This window comes from Cavia porcellus, unplaced genomic scaffold (genome assembly GCF_034190915.1).
Source record: "Cavia porcellus strain 051 isolate PalLab524CR breed Dunkin Hartley unplaced genomic scaffold, mCavPor4.1 scaffold_28, whole genome shotgun sequence".
NCBI lineage: Eukaryota > Metazoa > Chordata > Mammalia > Rodentia > Caviidae > Cavia > Cavia porcellus.
In genome coordinates, this window is record NW_026947511.1 from 40543488 (window position 1) to 40568588 (window position 25101).

General features: G+C 46.7%; 1 protein-coding gene and 1 long non-coding RNA gene across 4 annotated transcripts in view; one reads left to right on the forward strand and one right to left on the reverse strand.

The window, feature by feature from the left end:
• The window catches only part of Bicral (BICRA like chromatin remodeling complex associated protein), an 83101-nt gene that overhangs the window by 14527 nt on the left and 43473 nt on the right, over positions 1-25101 (reverse strand). For 2 of the 3 annotated variants that reach the window (XM_063238847.1, XM_063238846.1), the window contains exons 2-6: positions 21282-21327; positions 20663-20711; positions 20510-20578; positions 15240-16922; positions 171-276 (exon numbers count right to left, since the gene is read on the reverse strand). In XM_063238847.1, the coding sequence (XP_063094917.1) occupies positions 171-276; positions 15240-16922; positions 20510-20578; positions 20663-20711; positions 21282-21322 (1948 nt within the window). In that variant the 5' untranslated portion in view covers positions 21323-21327. Of the gene's footprint in view, positions 1-170; positions 277-15239; positions 16923-20509; positions 20579-20662; positions 20712-21281; positions 21415-25101 lie in introns of all 3 variants that reach the window. The other variant, XM_063238845.1, reaches the window with a different exon arrangement.
• The window catches only part of LOC134473684 (uncharacterized), a 35220-nt gene that overhangs the window by 5296 nt on the left and 4823 nt on the right, over positions 1-25101 (forward strand). The gene's annotated exons all lie outside the window — the stretch shown is intronic.

Below are 25101 nucleotides of genomic sequence, written 5' to 3' on the forward strand. Positions count from 1 at the left end.
TTTAGGTTTTGTCCCTCTCTTAGTAATAAACAAAGTGGTGACATATCTTAGGGTTGGCAGTGCATTATTTGGGTAAAAAGGGTAGAGTGAAAAAGTGTGCTGAGCGCAGGGGGCCCAGGCAGGAAGGGTCCATGCAGAGGGATTAGGGAGGGGAGGACAGGGCTCCTGACCTGGCAGCACGGTGCTTGGGAGCCCGGGGATCTGTGCTGGCCTCAGGCCATCTGCAGCCTTGGAAGTGGAAACAGGGGAGGTTTGATTCAAACTCTTTTTCTGAGCCTGTGGAACACAACCAAGATGAAAAAATGAGTTTTGTGACTAAAAGTTTATGGATTACTTCAAATGTCAACCCAGCCCCTCAAGGCCTAGCTGGCATCACTTTCAGTGATGATAAAACTTTCAAAATGTTATTATTTTAGAACACTGGGAAATTTTGTAATTATCCTCTTAAAAACTATAGCCACAGTTGGGTCCTTGTGTTGCAGCCTGTGATCCCAGCTGCTGGGGAGGCTGAGGCAGGAGGAGTCACAATTGAGGCTAGCCTGGGCAGCTAGCAAGATCACATCTCAAAAAGAAAAAAAAAAAAAAAAAAAGGAGGAAGTAAAATAAAACCAGCGGGCACACTGCATTTCCTGCTCTGGTCTGCGGAGGCTCAGCTAACACCAGACTGTTCTCTGCTCCCAGAACTGCTGCTTGCAGCGATTGGATGCAAAGGCTGGGGCCAGAAATTCCATGATTTCATGTCACATCTGCTGGGATTACAATCCTGAGTACCAGTTCCTATGTGGTCAGGCCCCGGGCCGGTTCCCAGCCTCCTGTCAGGAGGCATTGTCTGTGCTGCAGCAAGGCGAGTGCGTTTTATCCCTGCCCTCTGCGGTGTCTCCAGTTCATGCCTTGTCAACTCCAGGTGGCCAGCAATCAGGAAATGGCAACTGAAGTTACGGTTTACCTGGATGCAATGTAATAACTGTAGACAATGGCTACACTGTTGTGTTTTTCAGCTTGGTTTTCTTTTAAATGCAGGGGATTAAAACCAGGGTGCTGGGCACAAGCACAGCTGAGTCTCAACCTTCTAACCATGGTCCCAGAGCATGCTGTACCCTTTCCTTGGGACTGGATACTTGCTCCACTGGGGGCAGAGGCCAGGGTGGTGTGGATGGGGCCAGCGTGGCTGTTACTCCATCTCCTGGGGCACCTGCTAGGGCCCCTATGCTGGAGTCTTCTGGATGCCCCTTGCCTTTGTGGTCAGGAAGCCCTGTTGCAGGGACCACAGTGTCCACGAGTTCACGATGACCTGGTGGTTCTTAGTCCTCTGTTCTGAGGATGGGATTTCTGCCTGTCTGGTCACTGCTCGATGCCTAGCACCAGCACAGGGCTTCATACATCAAGCAAACAGGAAACAGTTGCTAAATAAAGATAAGTGAGTGAATTCTACCAAGGTACAAGTCACAGGGGCCTCGTCCCAGTCCCAATCACTCTGGCCTAATAAGCCATTGTCCTCCCATTTCCCCAAGTTCTAGAGTGTCCCAGCCGATCATCTTTTCCAAGGGTAACATTTAGCACTGTCTTGTTTTACTGAACTTTATTTTGTTGTTTTTGAGAGAAGGTTTCTCCTGGTAGTAGCTCATGCTTGCCTTGAACTTATTAGTGACCTAGGCTGGCCAAGAACTCCTGATGATCCTCCTGTCTCAGCCTCCTAAGTGTTGGGATTATAAGCGTGTATTACCTTACTTGGCTATGTTTTACTGAACTTTTAGAGGAGAGTACCTGAGACAGTATTTATTTATTCTTTTTTTTCTTGAAATATACTTCCTTTTCAAATATGAAAGCTACCAAAGGATAGAGATATTCTGATGTAGGATGAAGTTATGTCCAGACAAATTCATGCTGAAGTCAAAAACTCAGGAAGCTGATTCCAGAACCCCAGGAGGCTAAGGCAGGGGGATCAAAAATTCAAGCCCTCTGTAGGCAATTCAGTGACTTAATGAGAGCCAGTCCCAAAATAAAAAAGAAAAGATCTGGGGATGTAGTTTAGTGCAAAGGTCCTGGATTCAATCCCCAGTATTGTTAAAAAACAAAAACAAAACAAAACAAAAACCCAATCCCATTAAAGAGAACCATCCTAAGTAGGGACTATTTTTATTTTGTTGAGAATTTAGGTCTAAGAATTCTAATAATAATATCAATGGATAATTTTAACTCAAGGTCCATGAAACATTTGTTATCATGCAGACAGAAAAATCCTGTGAACTTGAGTATCTAATGTGTCAGTTCCTCCCCTGCCCCTTGCAGGACATGTTAGAAGGAGCCAATCCCACAGGAGCAAGATGCCACACATTTGTAAAGGAGGTGGGGCGTTTGGAGTCGGCCCATGGTTCTCCTCTGTAATCGTCCCATTGCTGTAAAAATGGTTGGTGGCCAGCAAGGCTGGAAAAACACAAAGAACTTCTGTCTGACTTGTGAGGAGTTTAATGACTAAAAGCTGAACAAACCAAAAAACCCACAATTTCCCCTAGATATGTCAGGGAACACCCCTCCACCCTGAAACCCCTAGGGCAGAGCAGCAGCTGGGCAGGGACAGGGTCACCGTGCAGCAGATCGGGAGCCTGGGCAGGCAGACTGCACGGTGGAAGTTGGGGCAGTCAGCGGAGGGCTCTGTAGCCTTCTGGGCAGTGTGAACTCGTGGGGACCTGGTGTAGGGTCCCTGGTGTTTCTGTAAGCTTCACCTCTAGGCACACTGCCAGGTCCTCACAGTGAGCACTTGAGAAAAGGTTTTGCTCGCTTCTTGCAGTGGGGAGCTTGGAGCTGTTCTGGAACATGCCAGAATGCTCTGTTCTCAGCAAGATCGGTGTTAGAAGCTCTCTGCCCGGCTAATTCAGAGCCTAACCGGTTTAGGTATTTGGGTTTTTGGGTGGGTAAAGGAAACATCCAATTCTAGCCCCCTTTTTGCACTTTAGATGCTTGTTTTGCTTGTTGAGATAGTACTTTTTGTTTGCTCAGTGTAGTGGTGCACATCTGTAATCCCAGCACTCGGGAGGCTGATGCAGGAGGATCACTTCGATTTCAAGGCCAGCCTGAGCTATACAATGAGTTCAAGACCACCCTGAATTACACAGTGAGACCCTGTCTCAAAAAACAAAACAAAACCAGAAAGAGATAAAGAAGGATGGCAGCGGCAGGTCTGTGGTCTGAGACAACGAGGAATGAGGAATGAGGTGCTAGAAGGGGGCAAAGTCAACCATGACAGAAAAGGCAAAGAGCACGGCTCCCTGCACCCAAGCCCAGGGGCTTTGCGGAGAGCAGTGCAGGAGAGTGAGGACAGCTGGCGGGGAACATTTCTAAGCAAAACATTATGCATCTGATGGCTTCTTTTAATTTCTTTGTAATTGCGTACAGCAAAAGTAAGAAAGAAATGACTAAAAGGAGAAATTTATTATTAAATGGAAAGCAGAATGTAAAATTTCTCAGCCTGGCCACGTAAATGAGAAAGTGTTCAAAGGAGACGAAGCAGAAGCTGCTCCCCAAGATGACGGAGCGACCTGAAGGCCAGGCAGTTTCCCAAGTGGTGCTGGGGCTGCAGCCAGGCCTTGTGCTGCCCCTACCGGGGTCTTTCACACTGTCCTTCCCCGCATGGCCCCACAGCTCTAGGATGGCACGACACTTTTGGAGATAGCCTTTGAGTGCCCTCGTGGGCTTGCTAGAGGGGTGCCTCATGCCTGTGTGCCATCCCTCTGCACAGGGCTCCTGGTTGCCCCAGCATGGCTTGGGCAGTAAGGGTACAGCTGGGCACAGCACCAGCCTGGTGCTATCATGTGGTGCTAACTCTGCAGCCGTAGCATTGACTCTGCACCTCAGACCCTGGGGACCACACAGAGGCCTCCAGACCCCAGAAATGTGGAGTGATTGGCAAGCAACCCCACTGGGCAGAGTTGTAGGCACAAGATACCACCTGCATGAGTCACTGCCCAGGCTGAGCCTAGGGAAGCCACAGGGGTACAGCTGCCCAAGTCTGTAGGGCCAACCCTACCTCAGAGTAGCAGGAGAAGGCACAGACAGTGGAAAGTGATCCTGGAGCTTTAAGTCGGGTCCCATCACTCCCCAGTCCCATTGCCCAGCAACATACACGCAGACACACACGCACACACACACCCCTTCACCCTGAGCACTGTCTCCAGCTCATTTTCATTCTTGGAGGCAGGGTTTTGCTAAATTGCCTAGGCTGGGCATGAATGTGTAATCCTCCTGCCTCTTCTTTCTGGACTGTTACAATTAGAAATGGGCTCCTTCATCAGCTAGGAGCTTTAAGGTTTCTGTTGTCCCTCCTGCTTTGCAAGACCAGTACCCTCGGGGCTGGGGATTTAGCTCAGCGGCATAAGCGCCTGCCTTGTAAGCGGGCAGTCGTGAGTTCAATCCCTGTTACCGATTAAAAAAAGACCAGTACCCTCTCTTCCCCCTACCTCTCCCTCTTGGCACAGGACTGCCTGTCTCGCCTCTGCCGCACTATTGTGTGCTGGAAGCATAGAACGCACTTCATTTCACAGGTGCACAGGGCAGGTGTCCCCTCAGGGTGAATCACACCTTGGGTCTCATCCCCGTCAGACTCAGAGGAGTCCCTGCACTCTGTGCTTTGGGGCTGGTGCTAGAATGAAGACAGTGGGGGCTAGTGGGATGAACAAATGAATTTTGCATGTGAGAAGGGTCTGGATTTGGGGGCTGGAGTGGGAGGTATGGTTTCTAAAGCACCCGAGGCACCTGGAGAGTACGTTCCTGAAGTTTGTGTCTCAGTCAGCTAACCTGCAGCGCAGCAGGGTGAGACTCTGAGGACCCACAATGAACGGATTAGCTCAGTTATGAAGGTGGAGCTCCCACAGAAGGGTTTGCCCTTCTACCTTCTTTCTCTTTCAAAAGAGTTCTTTTGGGGCTGGGGATTTAGCTCAGCAGCATAAACACCTGCCTTGCAAGCAGGCGGTCGTGAGTTTGATCCCCGGTACTGATAAAAATGAAAAAGACAAACAAAAAAACAAGAGTTCTTTCTTAATTTCTTTCTTTTTTCTTTTCTTTTTTTTTTTTTTTTGGTACTGGGGATTGAACTCACGACCATGCGCCTGAAAAGTAGGCGCTTATGCTGCTGAGCTAAATCCCTGGCCCTCTTTCTTAATTTCTTTTTTTTTTTTTTACATTTTTTTTTGGCCTTTTTTCTTTTTTATTGGTACCGGGGATCAAACTCACGACCGCCTGCTTGCAAGGCAGGTGCTTATGCGCTGAGCTAAATCCCTAGCCCCTTCTTTCTTAATTTCTTAAGAAACATTTCTAAAATAAATTTTTAAAAAATACAAACTAAATTAAAATATTAAATTCGTGGTATGAAGCCAGGTACAACAACACATGTCTATAATCCCAGCTACCAGGGAGGCTGAGGCAGGAGGGTCATGGGTTGGAGGCTGTCCTGGGCAGTGTGATAAGACCTTGTTCCAAAACAAACACCTGCAGGCTGGGGATTTAGCTCAGTGGTTCAAAGCACTTGCTTGGTAAGCATGAGGTTGTGAGTTCAATCCCCAGTACCAAAACAAACAACAAAAAACTCGTGTGGACACAGCAAAGGCAGTCTTTGAGGGAAATCTACATACTATTCAATGCACATATGAGGAAAGAGGAGCAATCCAAAACCAGTGACCCCATAAGTCTATAACAATAAGAGCAAATTAAATCTAAAGTAAGAAGAAAAGAAACAACAAAAAACGAGGAAAATCAATGATGTTTAAAGTGGGAAACTGATAGAGAAAAATCAATGAAATTAAAAAGCTGGTTTTTTGAATGACCAGTAGACAGATTGGCCTCTACTCAAGCTAACTAAGGAAAAAAGAGAAAAGGTATAAATTAATAGTAGTAGTTATAAAAAGGGGCACTGCCAAGATGTCACGGGTATTAAGGGATAACAGCTCAGCTGTCAAGCGTGTGTGAGCCCACAGCTTCAATCTCTAGGGCTAAAAAAATGAAGTAAAAGAATAATAAATAACTCTAAGCCTGCAATCTGATAAGTGAGGTGAGCTGGATTAATTCCTTGAAGACACAATAAATTAAGTTGAATCAATGACTACAATCTTCCCAAACAGACGGCACCAGCCCAGTGTGGTTAATAGAGGAATATTATCAAGTATTTCCAGAAGAAATCTTCCCATTTCTCTATAATCTCTCCCAAAACACAGATACAGGGAAAGCTTTCTAACTTGTATAAGCCGTCAGCATGACTCTATACCAAAGCAAGACAGAGACATCACAAGAACTTCACGCTACAGACCAGTCCTCCCATGGACAACAATGCAGAACTCCCCAGTGAAAGTCAGCAAATGAAATCTAGTCTTAACACTAGTGGGGCACGCCTGTTAACTCCAGTACTCTGGAAGGCTGAGGCAGAAGAATCCTAAGTTGGAGCCCAATGAGGCAATTTAGTGAGACTATCTCAAAAAATAAAATATGACTAAGGATGTAATTCAATGCAAGGCCCTGGGTATAAGCCTTGGTACTGGGAAAAGAAAAAACCAAAACCAAAACCAAAAACCCAGGGAGCTTCTGAAAAATAAAATACCTTTCTATCTACAAAAATGGATTCAGAAACCCAATGTGGATTAAAAAAAAAGAAATCCAATATGGACCTTAGGAATCTGTAATTCCGGTTTGATGCTCTGGGAATCACTGTTCTTGCAGTGCTATAAATGCTTTACTAGGATTCTGTGAAGACAGCCTGGGTGACCATTCTGGTTTTGAGAACAGTGAAAGACAACAATGAAATACTGGGGATTGAACCCAGGGCCTGCGAATTGAGCTACAATCCCACCCCCATTTAAAAAAACTTTTTCTCATATTTTGAGACAGCATCTTGTTAAATCTCTCAGTTGCCCAGACTAGGCTTGAACTTGTGATTCTCCTGCCTCAGCCTCCCAGAATCCTTGGATGACAGGTGAGTGTCACCACATCTGGCTCTGTCAAGCACAGTGTATTTGCTGATCAGCCCCACGGTGGGTTTTAAGCTTTAGCACGCGTAGCTGTTTGCCACCACCCTTGTCCCTCAAGTCCCTCCACCTTCACAGACACCCTCACTCAGTAACTCCCCTCTGAACTAAAATCTTTCTGCTCCTCTGCCCCAATGGGTCCTGGCGGCTCTTCTTTGTCTGTGACCCTCAGTTCCCTGGGACTTCAACCCCTTTACTCTTCACCACCTCTGGCTGGTAGACTGTGACATGGCACACAAGACAGAACAATGGGGTCCCTGTTGTCCCCAGTTCCTCAGTATCTGCAGCTGTGGGTGCCCCCATCTCCCCTCAGGGTCACACTCCCCCACCCCGCCCCACAGGTGGTCTCAGCAGGGAGCCATCCAGGAACTGCCTGCCAGCTACCTTGCTGAGAGCTTGCCAGAGCCTGGCGGTGTGGGATGCCACGTCCTCCTGAAGGAGGGCTTGTGCCCTGGGACAGACAGGCACGGTACTCAGCAGGCAGCAAGGGAGTGAGGGGAGGGAGAAAACCCACAGCAGTCACTGCTTCCGTGCCCAGTGGGCGGCACAAATGGAAAGAACTGTGGCCAAGGGACCAGAGGACCTGAGAAAGGCTCCTTTCTGCTGGGCTTTGGCTGGGCGCCCAGGATGGGAAGGCCGGAGACAGGACAGAAAAAGCCTGAACACACCCTGTGTCTGGCCTGCCCAGGGCACAGCGGGCAGCCAGCCTCATTTACCAGACAAACCTGGCCACAGGCCAGGGACATGAGTTTCCTCCTGCAGGGACAGGAATGCCCCAGCCATTCAGTTCAGGTCACCAAGCACACGTCGTGGGAGGATTAATGTGGTGGAACTTGCTTCAGGAAGAGCAGGAGAGGCTGACTCATCACCAGGACAATTGTTCAGATGTCTAACGACGGAGGGCAGGCTGAGTGGGCTGCAGAAACCGCCAGCCGCTGCACTTCAGAAGCAGGGAAATGCTGCAGTCGTATGCCCTTCCCCAGGCCGTTGAAATCAGGATTCTTGGGGGAGTTGTGCAGGAATCCGTATTTTTAAAGTGCTCCTAGTGATTCCATTGTACAGCTAAGATTCCTCATTTCAGAGAACAGTGACTCAGGGCTCGTGGAGTTTAAGAATGGAGCGCAGACCAACACTCCTCACTGGCAGAACCAGACCAACGGTCTAGATCTAGGTCTGGATCCAGCTGTTTCTGGATTACATTCAGTCCCTCTAGAATCTTCCTCAGGGGGTACAGGAAGGAGCGGGACCGGGTAGATACACAGCCAGTCAGCATCTGTCTATACCCTGGGCCGCCACCTTCTCTACAGAGACCCGGACAGCAAACGCTACTGGACGCTGCGAGGAAAGGATGGGAAATAAAGTGCCCATCCCTGGCACTGTCTTTGGGAAGAGTATGATCCTCATTCTCATCACTAGTAGAAGAACAGATCTGAGACATTTTCAAAGGAGAATTTATAGGATTTGGTAACTTTGTAAAAGTATGAGAGAAGAAAAATAGGAGCATCTACATTTTGGAGTAAGTCCTAAAGATACAATAGTCGTACGTTATGGCAGGCAGGCTGCAGGGGGACAGGGCATCACCCAGGGGCAGTGACAACTCAGCTGTGTCACCTGTCACCCATGAACTCCCACACCCAGGTCTGGCAGGTGCTGTAGGCTACACAGGCTCAGCAGTCTCAAGGAGTCTTAATTCTACTGAATCTTTTGAGATCCATAGAGATTTAGACCTGTAATAACGTGTTTACTTCTGTCTGTAGGCTAAAACCCTGTAAGTCACCTACTTTCATCACTGACTTTTGAGTTGAGCCATTTATGAAACAATACTTCCTCTAAATTCCTGACAGCACTTCAATTCACAGGCTCCTCAGAGAGGCTGAGTCTGGGGCTGAGGCCCAGGGACCCTGACGTAGCCAGGAAGACAAGAGACAGGACTCAGGCGGGTGCCGGGATCATGTTGGGCACAATGTGCGCACAGAAAAGACAGGACAGCGGTAGAAGCAGCATGTTAAGACAAAAGGAACCCAGGATTTTTTTTTTTTTTTTTTTTTGGTCTTTTTCATTTTTATCGGTACCAGGGATCGAACTCATGACTGCCTGCTTGCAAAGCAGGTGCTTATGCCGCTGAGCTAAATCCCCAGACCCGGAACCCAGGATCTTTTAGAGGCAAACCCTACAGCACCGCAGATGAACTGGCCGGTCAGCAATGGCTTCCCACAAGACCCCAAGGGGAGAAACGGGACAGCCATGTGCTGCTAAGTGGTGTAGCTCAGTAAGAGAGCTCATTATATGTTGTTTGGGTTTTTTTGGTGGTGGTGGTGGGGAGGCCCAGAGATTAAACCTGGGCCTTCATACTGAGCTACATCCCCAGCCTGCCCAACCCCTTTCTGAGATGAGACAGGATCTCTTTTTTTTTTCTGAGACAGGATCTTGCTAAAGTTGCCCAGGGTAGGATCAAACTATCGATCCTCCTGCCTCAGCTCCCAGCGTGCTGGGAGTACAGATGTATGCCACCTTGCCTGGCTCCTTTTTAAGTTATTTTTATTTGAGAAGGGGTCTCATTAAGTCTCTAAGTCACCCATGATGGATTCAAACTTGTAATCTTCCTGCCTTAGCCTCTCACAATGCTGGAATTACAGGCTCCTGCTACCATGTCCAGCTTTGTCTTTTCAGATTTTAAATTCTCCATAATAAAAAGTTTCTTTTAAAATGAATGTTGGGGCCAGGGATTTAGCTCTGCAACACAAGTGCCTGCCTGGCAAATGCAGGGTCCTAAATTCAATGCCTGGTACAAAAAAAAAAAAAAAAAAAGCAAAAAATCCTTTTTAAAAAACTTGAATTACTTTAAAAAAATTAGGGAGAAAAAACTTGTTTCTAGATAAATCCCAGCCAGTAAATGTTGAGAAGGTAACATAATTAGAAAAATCATCATTTTGCAACCACTTATATTCATGGAGAGCCACGAAATGCTGCTCAGATCCCTGGGGGAGAGGTTAAGCAATGAGACAGTCATGTGGCCCCAAAGCACCACCCTAAGATCACTGCTCTTGAGGACAAGTCTGGGAAAGGCCACCTTCACCAAGAGGATATGCTCAGCATCACCAATGATGGGACAAGGCACGATGTGTCCTTGCCCAAATCACAGGGCTGGATGGGCACAGTTAGGGGGAAATAATCAGACAACCCATGCTAAGGTCCAGCTGATAGATGGGTAGCTGATAGATGGGTAATGTCAGGTGAGGAACTGTGAGCACTGAATGAAACCAGAGGTCTGGATAGATTCTGGAGTGCAAAACTGCTGAAGAGACCTATGGGCTCAAGGGAAAGAAATCTGACATTTTAGTGTCCTTTTTTTTTGTCTTTTTCCTTTTCATCGGTACCAGGGATTGAACTCATGACTGCCTGCTTACAAGGCAGGCGCTTATGCCACTGAGCTAAATCCCCAGCCCAAGAAATCTGACATTTTATTGTTAAATTTCATGAATATGATAATGACTTGGTGACTATGTAGAAGGAAATGTTTTTCCTTAGAAGATCCTGACTGAAGCATGCAGGGAGAAAGAGTTATGATTTTAGCTGGGTATGATGGTTCATGTCTGTAATCCCAGTACTCGGGGAGGCTGAGGCAGGAGAATCCAAGTTTGAGCCTAGCCTTGGCAATTTATTTTAAGCCTAACCTTGGCAATTTACTGACACTATGTTTCAAAAAATATAGAGGGCCTGCCGGGTGTAGTTCACTGTGATGACCCTTGGTTCACTCTCCAATACTGCAAAAAAGAAAAACAATTACAAGTGATGATGTTTGCCAACGATAAAGCAGGAAGAGACAAAAGTGTATCTGTGCACACGTGGACAGGTATTCAGTGCAAAGAAAGCAAATGCTGCAAGACGGACACTGCATTGACACTAGGTGACCTTGTCACAGAGCTCTTCCATATTCCAAGGGGTTGGAAGCATCCCCAGAACAAAGGGTGGGGTGGGGCTTGCGTCACAGGCCAGGCAGCTGGCGACAGTCGGAGGGAGGGGCACACTTCACTCTAGCAGCGTGAACCGCCCCGCCCCACACCACTGCCGCCACTCTGTGCGCTTCCTCCTCAGTGAGATTCTGGCCGCGGCAAGCAGTTTTCTAATTCACCATACTGTCTCTCCGTTATTTTCCTAAGAGTTTCCTAATTAACTAATATTTAGTTATTAAATATTTTACATTTGCATGTGTACTTTTCACTGAAAATTACTTTTTAAGCCTGTCCCCAAATTTGAAATTATTTTGGAAACATGTTAGATGGCTATGTATGTAGTACTTTTGTTCAGTCATCTCCATCAGTAGGCATTTGGGATTTAAACTTTTTGCAACTGAAGTCAAAGAAGAATATCTGCATGATGTTCCATTTTTGAGAAAGAAAGAAGCCAGGGATGGTGGTGCGTATCTGTAGTCCTTGTACTTAAGAGGCTGAGGCAGTAGGTTCCCTGTGAGTTCAAGGCCAGCCTGAACTGCATAATAAGAAGCTGTCTCAAAAAAAAAAAAAAAAAAGAAAGAAAAAGAAAAAGAGAGAAAATTGACCAGGCATGAGGCTGAGGCAAATTTGAGCTCAGATTAAGCAACTTAGTGAGACTCTGTCTAAATAAATAAAGAAGGGATGGGGTGCAGTCCAATGCAAAAGTTCTGGGTTTATTCCCCAGCACCACAAACAAAAAAACCAAACAACCCCACCCCAAAAGATGCAGATGTCTGCCTCTGTGTAAAATTAAATATAGGAAAAATAAACTAGAAACTCTAGGAACTCAAGGGAGTAGTGAACAAAGGTCGGGGAGAAACACAGGGGAGAAGGATGCAGGGGGAGCAGGGGAGACCAGGGCCCGGTTACCAGGTTACACAGCAGCCTCACGAGCGACTGCACCAATGGCTCATGTATTCAAAAGGAATTAAATAGAAAAAATCAGCAAGGAAGGTGGGAAAGAATCCTGAAGTTAGAAAAAAGCAGCAGCGGAACTATTCAGCAGCGGAACTACTTCAGATGACCCGCATAACCATGCCAAGGGAAGAATAAAGAGAAGGAGTCACTGCTGAATACAGTGGTGGACTCAGATCCGTGGGGAAAGACAGCACTCTAAAGCTGATAATGAAGTCTAATTAGTAGGTCTGTTTTTCACAGGGATGAAAATCATGGATTAGCAATTCTAAAACTATGTTCTGCAAATGCTACTGAGGAAACCAAAGAATGACTAAATACATTGTGGAGCTAGGTTTCTCCGATAGAAAAGGGAACTACGAGTATGGAAAAGAGGGTGAATCCAGTGGGTGTGGCTTAGCACGGGAAGGGTCAGTGTGAACTCCAAGGGTGCGCAGAGACAGGGACACAAATGGCTGGGGAGTCCACACGTCCACGCTGCCCAGCAGGCAGCCCAGCAGCATGGATCACACAGGATGCTTGGATGTTGGTCTCTAGACACTGTTGTCCATCACGAGTACTCTCCTCCAAGAAATTGTTGATTCTGGGGCACAGACAGAGAAATTAAAGATGAACACAGAACATCTTGTTTTGCCAGAAACTAAAGGTGGTGGTGCTCAGAGTGTGACGGAACATTTCCGAAGGAGCAGAAGCCAATTAGGAGGGGAGCCCCCTGGCTGGTCTTGGGTATACTGGAGCCTCAGGTGTCTGTACCTGTTTATAACTCATTGAACAAAATAAGATTTACAGTGGACATCCACATAAGCAAACAAATACGTAAAAGGAAGAGAAGGAAAAGCTTCTTGTAGACGGAATGAGAAAGTTTCCATCTAGAGACCGACCTTCACAGTAAGAGCTCTGACATTCCGCAGATGACACAGGCTAAGCGCGCAGCCTAGTGGCAGAGCAGTGTCCAGCATGTATAATACCCTGGGCTGAATCCCTAGTAAACAGAAACAGACAGAAGGAAAGACGAGGGAAGGAAGGAAGGAAAACAGGGAAGGAATCAGAGATAGGGACGGATTCAGTCTGGATTCACCGAGGCAAGTTTAGTAAGAAATCTGCTCTCTAGAATTTCTAGTACTTTCCAGAAGATTCTTACTACAGACAAAAAGGAAAACAGTGGTGAGACCTGGCAGACACTACCCGGAGCAGAAGTTCAAAGCTAACGTCACCACCAAAGGGGCAACGCTGAGTCATGAACCTCAAGGGTGCAACGCCTCTGTGATGACCCTGCTGAAAATACACGTCCTAAAACTAATTAGGAGGAAACATCAGAGAAACGCCAAAGAAGTGTAAAACAACAGGTGTGCAGTCATCAAAAACACCAGGCTCACGAAGGCCAACGACAGAAGTAGATGTGCTGAAGGGTGAAAGGCGACAGGGCAAGAAACGAGACAGCATCTGGGTGCATCCTGGACAGCAGACGCCAAGACGGCTTCCCTCCTCTTTTGCTGGCGGGACGTTACTGGAAGAACTACCGAGTCTGAGCGAGGCCTGGGGATGGTTGTGTTGTGCTAATGCTGATTCACTGACTTTGATAATTATGCTATGGCTGTATAGGGAAACGTCACTGTTTACACACTGAAGTCTGAAGTCACTTGGGGCCAAGAAGCATCAGTGTGTGTGTGTGTGTGTGTGTTTGTGATGTGAATGTAGGTGGAAGAGAGGCATAAAGAGGATAAAACCAATTTTTCTGTAGTAACTTTTCTGTAGTCTGATATTCTTTTTTTCCCTTTTTACAAAATCCATTTTATTTCAAGGAAAAAAATGAAAAAAACTAAAACTAAATTTCAGAACACATCAATATGGGGCTGGGGATTTAGCTCAGCGGCATAAGTGCCTGCCTTGCAAGCAGGCAGTCATGAGTTCGATCCCTGGTACCAATAAAAAAAAACAAAAAAGACAAAAATCAATATTATGTCTAATACACACACACACAGAGTCTATACTCACACCCCTTTGATACTAAAACTAATACACTGAACAACCCAGACCAGAAATAATCTTTGTCTCTTTAGCATTTTATGGAATTACTAAAACAAAGCTATACGGTTTTTGAAAGATCGGTGTTGGGCCAGGATATAGCTCAGCTACAGAAGCGCCTGACCGGCAAAGCAATATGAGGTCCTGAATTCAATTCCTGATAGCAAAACACAAAAATAAAATCCAATAAAAAACCCCTAAACACATTTAAGAGAGTCGTAGCAAAACACTGGTGTACAGAAACAGAGCTCTTGAAACTCTTGACAAGGAGAAAGGCAGCGGCCAGGATAAGGGGGCAGGTGTGGGTGTGGGTGTGGAATGGGTGCTCCCAGGGCACAAACCACTGAGCATGCCTGGAACGAGGCCACCAAGCGCAGAAGAGTCAAAGGTCAGACGAAGAGGGACGGCCGACCCAATGACCTAACACTGGTTCCTGCTCGGAAACAGGATAATTTCCCCACACAAGCACAGGCTCAGGGACCTAGGCTGACGCTCGGGCCAGGACCTCCCCTGGCTGTGCACTGCACGCTGTTGAGTCCCGGGGTCCCTGATGCACTCCAGCCAGTACAGAGGAGGCAGCCACAGCACTGCCCACAGGCCAGGCACAGGCCTAGCGGGTCTGTGAGTGTCATCTGAAGTCATCTTCCTCCTTAGTGCCTTCGCGCATTTTATCAAGCACGGTGTGGGCTCGCGCTAAGGTTCTGCAGGATCACAGCCCGCAGCTGGTAACATGATCATTCCATCTCCTCGCTGAGGAAAACAAACCTGGAGAGGCCAGGCCATGGGCTCCATGCCGGAAAGCCCAGCTTCAAACCCAGGAGACCGATCCAAAGTCTGGACTCTTACCACGGGGCTGTGCTGGGTAAAAAAACTGTATTTATTTACTTTGGGTTTTTTTGGTTTTTGCTTTTTTTTTGTACTGGGAATCAAACTCACAACCTTGCACCTGCCAGGCAGGCGCTTGTGCCGCTGAGCTAAATCCCCTGCTTTACTTTGGTTTTTAAGATGGGGTCTTGCTATGCAGTTCAGGCTAGTCTTGAACTCACTATGTAACCCAGGCTGGCTTCAAACTCATGGTGATCCTCCTGCCTCAGCTTCCCAAGTGGGAGGATTATAAGCATGCACCACCATATCTGGCTGGGTAAAACATTTTAGTTTAGAAAAAAAAAAGAAGGACAACCAATCATAGATTTAAATTTTAAGCTAAAAAAATTGGGAGATGAAAATTGTATTCAAGTAAACACACGTTTTATCTTTCTATGTGTAATTTGTTGGTCCATCATCTGCCCAAGGGCCTTACCTGGCAGAAGAACTGCGGCTGAGCTCCTGCACCAGGTGTGTTACTGAAGGTGCTGGTAGATTTGGAAGAAGGAACTGGAAGACGATGAGATGTGCTGACTGGTGCTGGAGTCCTACTGGGCTGGGCCAGCTGATCTCCTGTAAAGTTTGCTCCAGAGGGCCCAGACTGAGCTGCAGGCCCAAGACTGGGATGGGCAGTGCTGGCTGAACTGGCAGCTGGAAACCGACTGGGTCCTGCCATGCTGGTCACAGAGGGCATGGTGGTGAAGCCAGGCCTTCCTTGGGAAACACTGCTCTGCCCAGGTGACAGGTGCAACACAGTTGGAGATGCCTGCTGCAAGGGCATCTGTCCACCCACAATCTGAGGGGAGGCGTGGTTGACGATCACGGGACTGCCAGAGGTGGCAAAGGTCTGGCCGGACACTAACTGCACAGCAGGGGCGTTTTGGCTGTTCAGCACCGGTCCAGAATACGGTTGGCTGGCCCTAAGCATGCTGGAGGAGTTCCTGTTCAGCATGACATGCTCTGAGGCCACCTGGCTGGGAAGGAGCTGGGGGGGCTGAGTCTGCAAAAGCTGCCCATTGATGGTCTGGACATGGTGGACCGAGCTGGAGCTGACGGCAAGACTGGTGGGGATGAGGAACTGATTTTGGGGTGTGTGCGGCTGGCCCAGAGGGGAGTGGATGACGATACTGCCCCCAGCACTGCTCACGGCCTGTGAGGTGATGGGCTTCCGGGCGTTCTGGTGGTTGACAATGTTCACGGACATGTGTGGGCCGACCACGGAGCTCTGCGGTGAGCCCCCAGAGGCAAAAGAGATCCCTTGCTGCACGTGGTGCTGCTGGATTCCCAAATTGTTCACACTGTACGTATTTTGCTGACCTGTCTGGATAGGCTTTGGCTGGATATTAATTGGGACTTTATTTGAGTTTGGTGCGAGACCCCTTTGTATGATGATGTTATGCACAGGTAAAGATGTTTGAAAATTTGTGCTGTTAAATGGAACAGTAACAGGCTGTGCTACGGGGCTGGAACTGGAGTTCCCAAAGAGGGAGTTGCCATTTGGAGTCTGTCTGTGGACCAGCAGCCCTCCACTCACGCTTGATGGAGCTTGCTGTCCGCTGCCCTTTAATATGATCTGCGATCCATCTAGGTTATTAATAGTCATCATGGAAGGCTGATTACCAAATGACCCGATTAACTGTATTTGACCAGAACCGCTAATCTGACTGCTGTTAGACAAATGTTGGCTGGGAATGCTGATGCCCACGTGTTGCATAAAGCCATGCTGCACACCCACTGTGCTGCTTGCGAATGATGCTCCCACGGGCACGTGTGTCACCCCTATTGGCTGCAGCGTCTGACCTGAGTAACTGGAAACATTAGAAGCCTGAGTAAAGGATGCTGATGAAGAAGGATGAAGCTGCGCTTGTGCAAACTGTTGGCTGGAGCCTATACTGGCATCCAAGTACGCCTCTTCCGCCAGGGTCTGCTCAGTGATGTTCGCCTCCTGCAAGGATTTCTGAAGAATGTCGAAAGGTTGGTCCTCGCTGAGATCAGGAAGCGGAGAAGACTCAAGTTCATCCTCAAGAAACTGAAGGCTACTTGAGAGTGGCAGCCCATCACTGGGCCCTTCTCCAAGCTGGTTGCTTACACCTTTTAGGGATGACTTAGGATCAGCATTCTAAAAAAATAAGCAACATGTTACAGGGCATATCCAGTCTTTTAAAGAGATCTACAAAAAAATTCATCTCACTTTTGAACATAAATAGAGCAATGCTGCATTTTAGGCACAGCTCTCCAAGCTGCCTTCCTTTCTACTCTTTAGTTCCTTAGTACTCACGTTTACCATCATGTTTATAAGTTGTGCATCAATCATTTGATGTGTTACTTTATAGGAAACAAACAACATGAAATACTGAAGATTATCTAGAGCGCAGCTCCATGGTTTTGAAATCCTGGCCCAGACTATTTAGTTTTTTGCTGCTGGAGCCTAAATCCAAGGCCTCATGCAGACTAAGTACACACACTTCCAGCTCCGAAGCTTTTTTAGGATTGCTTTCAAGCTGGGAGCTTGGGCATGCCTACATTCCTAGCTACTTAGGAGGCTGAGACAGAAGGATGGGCTCAGTCACAGGTAGTGTGGTTGTCTAGCATGTTCAAGCTCTGAGTTCAAGCCCCAGAACCATTCCCCCCTGCAAAAAAAAAAAAAAACAAACAAGTTTGAGCCCAGCCTGGGAAACTGAGTGACTTAGGCCTTATCTCAAAATAAAAAATAGGGGTTAGGGGTTTAGCTCAGCAGCACAAGCACCTGCTTGGCAAATGTGAGGTGGTAGGTTCGATCCCTAGTACCAAAAAATAAAAAATAAAGACTGGGCTTGGTGGCACACACCTGTAATCCCAGTATTTAGGAGGCTGAGGCAGGGGGATTACAAGTTTGAGGCCAAACTTGGACTACAATGTGAGTTCAAGGGCAGCCTGAATTGTATAGCGAAACCCTGTCTCAAAAAGACAAAGAAAAAAGGGAGGAGAAAGGATATAGTTTAACGTGAAAGTCGAGTTCTGGGTCAATCCTCAGGACCCCAAAAAAGCAAAACAAAACAAGAGTATGCCAATTTACAAAAGTGTAGCCGCTCCCAGGGCTAACCTGTAAGGCCTGGGAATCATGATGGGATGAAAAGCCAAAAGTGGTAGGTGGGTGTGGTGGCACACACTGTCCCAGCAATTGGGAGGCTGCAGCTGTGAATTTGAGGATAGTTTGTACCCAGTCTAGATTATACAGAAAGACCTTGTCTCCAAACAAAACAAAACAAAACAAAACAAAACAAAACAAAACAAAACAAGCCAAGAACAGTTTCTTTCACACCCAATTAACAGCTGAAATAGGACTAACAAAGATATCACCTCAGGACTTGGCAAATCATTTGAAAGTAAGTAGAAAAAGCAAATGAAAGCAGAGGGTTTCTCAGCAGAGAAACATCAAGGCCACAATGGGTATCTCCTGCACTATGAAGCATAGTTCAACACATTCATAGGCTACAAATTAATAGACTACGGGCTTAAAACAATTTTTTTTTTTTTGAGATACTGTAGTTCAAATCCAGGGATACTCTATCATTGAGCTATATCCCCAGGCCTTTTTATTTTGAGATAGAGTCTCACTAAATTGCCCTGTGCTCACTTGAATATGTGCTCCTCCTGCCTCAGCCTCCTCCAGTGCTGGGACTGATACCCATCTTTATTAGAATACTTTAAATACTTCTATTACATCTGACATGATGCAACCAAACCTCCCAATAAAAAACATCCAATAAAGCAGTTAGTTCGAATGAATACTCATATGGAAGTAGGAGAGTTAGTAAATACAAAATATTCATGTTGAGGAACAGGCTTGATAACTATTTTATGGGCTTAGTAGCATCACATGCCATTATTCCTCATTCAAAATGCAAGTCAGGAAACAAAAAACCAGTGTCAGGAATGCTACACAGGCTGGGGCTCAGCGGGAGAGCTTGTCTGTTGTATTAGTCCTAGGGTTCAATCCCCAGCACTAAAAAAAAAGGAAAAGGGAAAAAATGTTCCTCTGGTTTCATAAGTGAGGAAACTGAGGCATTCAGTTACACAGCAAAGCGAGAGGCTAGGGAGGCTCTGACCCACGGTCCGGAGGGTGAAGGTAACCAGGAGGAGCGCACACCTGCAATCCGGCTACTTGGGAAGCTGAGGCAGAAGGATCTAGAATTTGAGCCCAGCCTGGACAATTGTTTTTATTTTTGGAGACTGGGTCTCACTGTGCAGTTCAAGCTTGCCTTAAACTCACTATGTAACCCAGGCTGACTTCAAAATCACAGCATTCCTCTCACCTCAGCTTCCTGAGTGCTGGGATTACAGGTATGTACCACCACAACTGGTCAACCTGGCAAATTCTGAGAGCCTCTGCCTGAAAGTAATTTTTTTTCCAAAATGATTTTTTTAAAAAAAGGCCTGGAGCCACAATTCAGTGGTAGAGTGCTTGCCTGGCAGGCAGGAGGCCCTGGGTTCAGTCCTTAGTATCTCATGCACTGCATGAATACATTTCTTTTTTTCTTGTACCAGGGATCAAACTCCATATGCTCAGTATTAAGGCAACACAGGCAATGGTTCATGGCTGAGCGATACTGGGCTACTTGACCTCTCTGTAGTTTAGTTTTCTCGTCCAGAATATGAATATTAATACAACTACTTTACAGAATTACCCTAAAGATTATGTTAAATGCTTAGTACTACACAATACTACATGCTCAAAAAATGTCAGGCTTTTTTCTTAAGATGAAAACAATCTATAACTGTGATCAAAAATAATTATAGGCACATGCCTATAATCCTAGCATTCTGGGAGGCCAGGCAGAAAGACTGCAAGTTTGAACCCAGTCTGGGTAATTTAGTGACTTAGTGAGACCGTGCTCAAAAAACACAAACAAAAAATTGGCCATGTAGCTCAGTGGGAAGGTCCTGGGTTCAATCCCTAGTACTAGAAACAAAAAAATCAAAGCAAAACATGGTTTCTTGCCAGGAGTTGTGGTTCATAGCTGTTACTCCTGGCTATTCAGGAAGCTAATGCATGAGGATCTCAAGTTCAAAACCAGGCTGGGCAACTTAGAAAGATTTATTTATTTATTTATTTTGAGACGGGGTCTCGCTATGCAGTTCAGGCTGGCTTGAGCTCACTTTGTAGCCCAGGCTGGTCTCGAACTTGCACCTCAACCTCCCGAGTGCTGGGATTACAGGGGTAAGCCACCACGACCGGCTCCCTTAGAAAGATCTTGTCTCAAAATAAAAAGGGCTATTGATGTACCTGAGTGCTTCCTGGTATCTCCAGTACTACCAATCAGTAAGTAATTGTTCAGTAAGTTTTGTTCAGGTGAGACTTCAATTTGTAGACTTCCTGTCTCAGCCTCCTTCAATACTGGGGTTACAACAGAGTGCACTGCCACACCCAGCTACGCGAGATTTCTTTAAAGTATATGCAACATGGTTCCAAAGATTCTGATATGACTTCCTATCTCTGAATCATTTCAGGAAGAAAGTTGAAAGCTTAAAAAACTGGCAAAGTAAATTCAGCTTGCTGTATATGTGACCAAGTTAAAAGAGAAACGTCACCCTAATTCAATGGCTTTTCCTGCTGTGTAAATTACAAAGGGCAAGGCTGGGATTCTCTGTGCTACAAAGGCAGCAAAGACCCTATTCACCAAGCATCTTTGGCCCAGAATGCTTGAGTGAATTTTCAATACTCACAGTGGAGTTGGCAAAAATTGAGTTGGAGTTGGCTGCAGGGTACCCTGCGTTTGTCAAGTCATCGCTGCTCTGCAAAGGATAAAGTCAGCATAGTGGTTACCGAGACCTGAAGAAGAAACCCAATGTGTGTCTCTGATGTGCTGTGTTACTTACAGATTTATTACTAGGTCCATGTAGAAAATAGTTCAGTGCTTGTGGGTCTCTGGAAAAGAAAAAGGAAAGAAAGAAGAAAGCAAATACATATCTAACCCATGTTTAGGATTATTACTAGGGCAAAATGAAAATGATTAGCCTGAGTAAAATCACTCGCTATTTTAAAATGATTTCCTCAGTAGTTTGCTTTATGTTATCCCATTTCCCATCATGACTCATTTCTGCCTTCCAGGACTCTGTGTGTATGTGTATGTGCAGGAGCTCAAACCTGGGTTTCTTAGATATTAAACATAGGCCCTACCACTGAGCCACACTGCTGGGGATTTCTAGAACAAGAATTTAGTAAGGGACTCCTAAATAATGACCCCATGTTGACAAAGACCTCCTTGACTTGACTTGCTACTTTGACTATCATGATTCTTTATTTTATTTATGTATTTTATCAGTATCAGGGATTGAACTCACAACCGCCTGCTTGCAAAGCAGGTGCTTATGCCGCTGAGCTAAATCCCTAGCCCCGATTCTTTATTTTAAAGCTCAAAGGGTTTTAATATAGTCAGGCTGTTTTGTTGAGGAAACTTCAGTGGTTGATTCCCTGGATGTGGGATAAGCCACTTACCCAATAAGATCGAGGAGACACGAGTCATCATCATCATCCATGACAACTGGAGGGAAGAAGAGGAAAGCAGGTTTCAGCAAAGCAGACGGGAGCCAGAGGCGTCGATGCAATGTACAACACACATGATGCTATTCTGGATAAACAATGCGCAATTTATGAGTTTTTCCTCTAACTGCTTACTATTAATGTGATTTCAAAAAACATCATTAGTCTTGGTGATCCCATAGTTCCAGCTGCTAAGGGGGCTGAGGCAGGAGGATCATTTGAGCCCAGGAATTTACGCCCTGGAGTTGGAGGCCAGTCTATACAACAGAGCAAGGTCTTTCTCAAAATAAATAAGAATTTGTTGTCTTTTGAGAAAGTTTTCATTTAAAGGGGCTGGGGATATGGCTCAGCATCACAGCACCTGCCTGGCAAGTGAGGTCATGAGTTTGATTCCACTGGTACCAAAAAAAAAAAAAAAAGTTTTTATTTTAAGCTGGGCGCAGTGGTGCACACCAGTAATTGTAGCAGTAAGGGAGACTGTGGCAGAAAGTTTACAAGTTTGAGAGCAGTCTGGGCAACTTATTGAGATTCGAACAGAACAGAACAGAACAGAACAGAACAGAACAGAACAGAACAGGACAGGACAAAACAGAACAAAAAACAAAAATCTTAAAAGGTCTGGGGGCCAGGCATGATAGTGCTTGTCTATAATCTCAGCACTCTGAGAGACTGAAGCAAAAGGATTGCAAGTTTAAGCCCCACCTAGGCAATTTAGCAAGATCCTGTCTCAAAATAAAAAATAAAAAAGGACTAAAGATGCAGCTTAGTGGTACAGTGTCCCTGGTTTTAGTCCCTACTACTAAAAAGGAAAAAAAAAATCAGGAAAGTACTCAATGTAAATGGTTTTTATTGAAAAAAAAAAAAAAACCCTCAAAAGCAAGAAAGATTCTAGACAGCAGATAGCTGGCAGCAGATTCCCCCAAATGGACCATAAACAAAGAGAACCATAACTTCCTTAAACGGGGAGTGAGCCAGGGGCGGGAGTGACGTTTGATTTGGAACAGCTGTCAGATTCAGGAGTCTGTGCGGTTTGTGGCTGTGTCTCTGAACATGGACAGCAACCTACAGCCATAGGTTGGCAGCCCTCACTCAGGCAGACAGAGAAGAAGGCCTGGCTTCTTGACAGAAGAAGCTTTGAGACAGAAGAGGGCCTGGCTTTTCCTCTGCAGCATGGCGCTGTTCAATTCCCAACAACCCATGTCCCAGCCAGGACACTGGAGTGGGAACCCCAGCCAGCGGTTCTCCTGAGCCCTGACAACTAAGCACATAGCTCCCACGAGTGACTCCCCGGATGCAGGTCACTTACACTAGTAATCCGCCACCCGGCAACACAGGCTTGCGCCACTGCAGCTGCGTGGAACAGCTGACATCACAGAATGCCAGCCCCTGGGTTCTGGGCGGCTGGGACAGGCGGCTATGAGCGGCAGCTGGCTGAGGGTGAAGCCCTGAAGAGATGCCCAGAGAAGGGACATGCCCAAGGCAAGGCAAAGTGTCTGCTCTGGCTAACCTGAATCTCCTCCCCGGCTCCCCCAGATCTGCCACTCTATCAACCACAAAGCCAAGGGGACGTGCACTCCTGCCACTGGCAGGTGAGTCCCCATGACCGCCTGGTGACAAGCTGTGTGCAACAAGAGCACAAGAGCTCAGTGGAAAGAAGCGACGACTGGGAGGAAGGGAGGAGGAAGAGAAAGCCTACAGGAGGCAACAGCCAGGGCTGGAAAGAGGAGGAATGCGAGCTAAGGGGATGGTGCTTGCCAGAGCTGGGTGGGGTCAGGTCACCACTGTGTCGGTGGCCAGGACTGTAGAGGAGTGGGGCCTGGAGGGGGTCAGGAAATTTGCCACCAAACAGATTTACAGTGCCCATGGGAAGGTGTCCTCTAAGCCTCGTGACACTGACAACGGTGGAACTGCATTGGCCACTACTGTTCTGTCATGGGCCGGTCTCTCAGACATCACAATCGCATGGAATAAATGAGACAATTGTGACATAATTAAGTCTATGGCCAGACATCATAGATCATTTCAACCCACTTCCACTGTATCCCTATTAGTTTATTTTTATTTTAATTATTTTCAGATAGGGTCTCATATTGCCCAGGCTGGCCTTGAACTCATGATCCTCCTGCCTCTGTTTTCTGAGTAGCTGGCAATTATACATGTGCACCATCTCACTGGCTGCAAGTTTACTTTTTTTTTTTAATGGTACCAGGGTTAGGGTTGAACTCATGACTGCATGCTTGCAAGACAGGTACTTATGCTGCTGAGCTAAATCCCCAGCCCCTATAAGGTTACTTTTAAAGTATCTCAAAGCTGGATGTGGTGGTGCATGCCTGAAATCTAGCATTCTGGGAAGCTGAGGCAGGCGGATTGCAAGTTCAAGTACAGTCTGAGCAACTTCGTGGTTTAGTGAGATCCTGTCTCAGAATGTGATAGGACAGTGTAATAGAAGAGAGCTGTGGATACAGCAGTGCAAAGACCCTGGGTTCAATCCCCAGCACCACAATTAATCAATCAACCCAGCACCTGGAGTTCTCTGATGTAAGCTATAATGAATAAAAGAAAACAGATCACATCAAAAATAAATTGCTCCCCCAGCCTCCTGCCTCCCTGATACCCTCACCTCCTTCCTTTCTCCATTTACTGGATCTCCAAGGTTGTCAAACAAGTTCTGAGGAAGGTCAGCCGTGGCACTGTCACCACAGTGTCCCTGCCACCAGGCCTTCCAATGACAGAACATTTGCTACCTTAGTGTGGTATGTGACAAGTCAGTCCTTAAAGAAATCGAAGTAAAAGGACCGCCTTATAGAAGTGAGAGATGAAAAGCCAGTGTGCACCCTGCTGCTTCACCAGAGGCTGGTCTCATTGACCTGGTAGCGCACTCCGTGGGGACACCCACTTCAGTCTGCAAACCACCTCCCAGGCAGGGTGCCTCCCCGGGAAATCTCTCAAGCCTGCACAGTCAGGATACCCCGGGAAGTCTACTTGTCACAGGGTCACATGCATTTCTGGGGACAAGTGATGAGCCTCCCATCCACCGCACCCTCGGGCACAGTCCCCAGGTGAGAGCTGCCTCTTTCCTCAATGTGACTCATGAGGTCCAGGCACCAAGGTAAACTCAAACTGACTAATTCAAAGGGGGAAACACCAGGGACTCAGAGTGAGGTGCTGAGAACCACCCTGATATTGGGGAGCAGGTGCTGAGGCCAGGTGGGGTTTGCAAGGCTGTGTGAAAGAGATGCCCCTCTGTCCGGGTGACTGGACCAAAGCATGTGACAAGACAAGGTGCCCCCATGGGGCTGGGGATTTAGCTCAGCGGCATAAGCACCTGCCTTGCAAGCAGGCAGTTGTGAGTTCAATCCCCGGTATCGATTAAAAAAAAAAAAAAAAAAAAAAAAAAAAGGTGCCCCCGCCACAGCAGCTATTGACAGTGGCATCTGTCAGAGTTCTGACAGCACCCACAGCTTAGAAATCCTGGCCCCAGACACTGGACTACTATCCCTATAAAAATGAAAGCTAATATTTAAAATTATTCTTAACAGAGTCAACAAATACTGTGACTAGCTTTCAATCAAGAGGACACCACGTCAAAGTGACATTTCAAAACAGCGGGGGGGGGGGGGACGTCAGCCACACGGAAGGAGGGCGTGGATCTATACCACATATCTCTGGGGGAACTATATCTCTATCCCTTTGTTTATTTTTCACTTTGAGATAAGGTTTTGGTTAAGTCACTAAACTGCCCAGGCTGGAGTTGAATCTGCAATCCTCCTGCCTC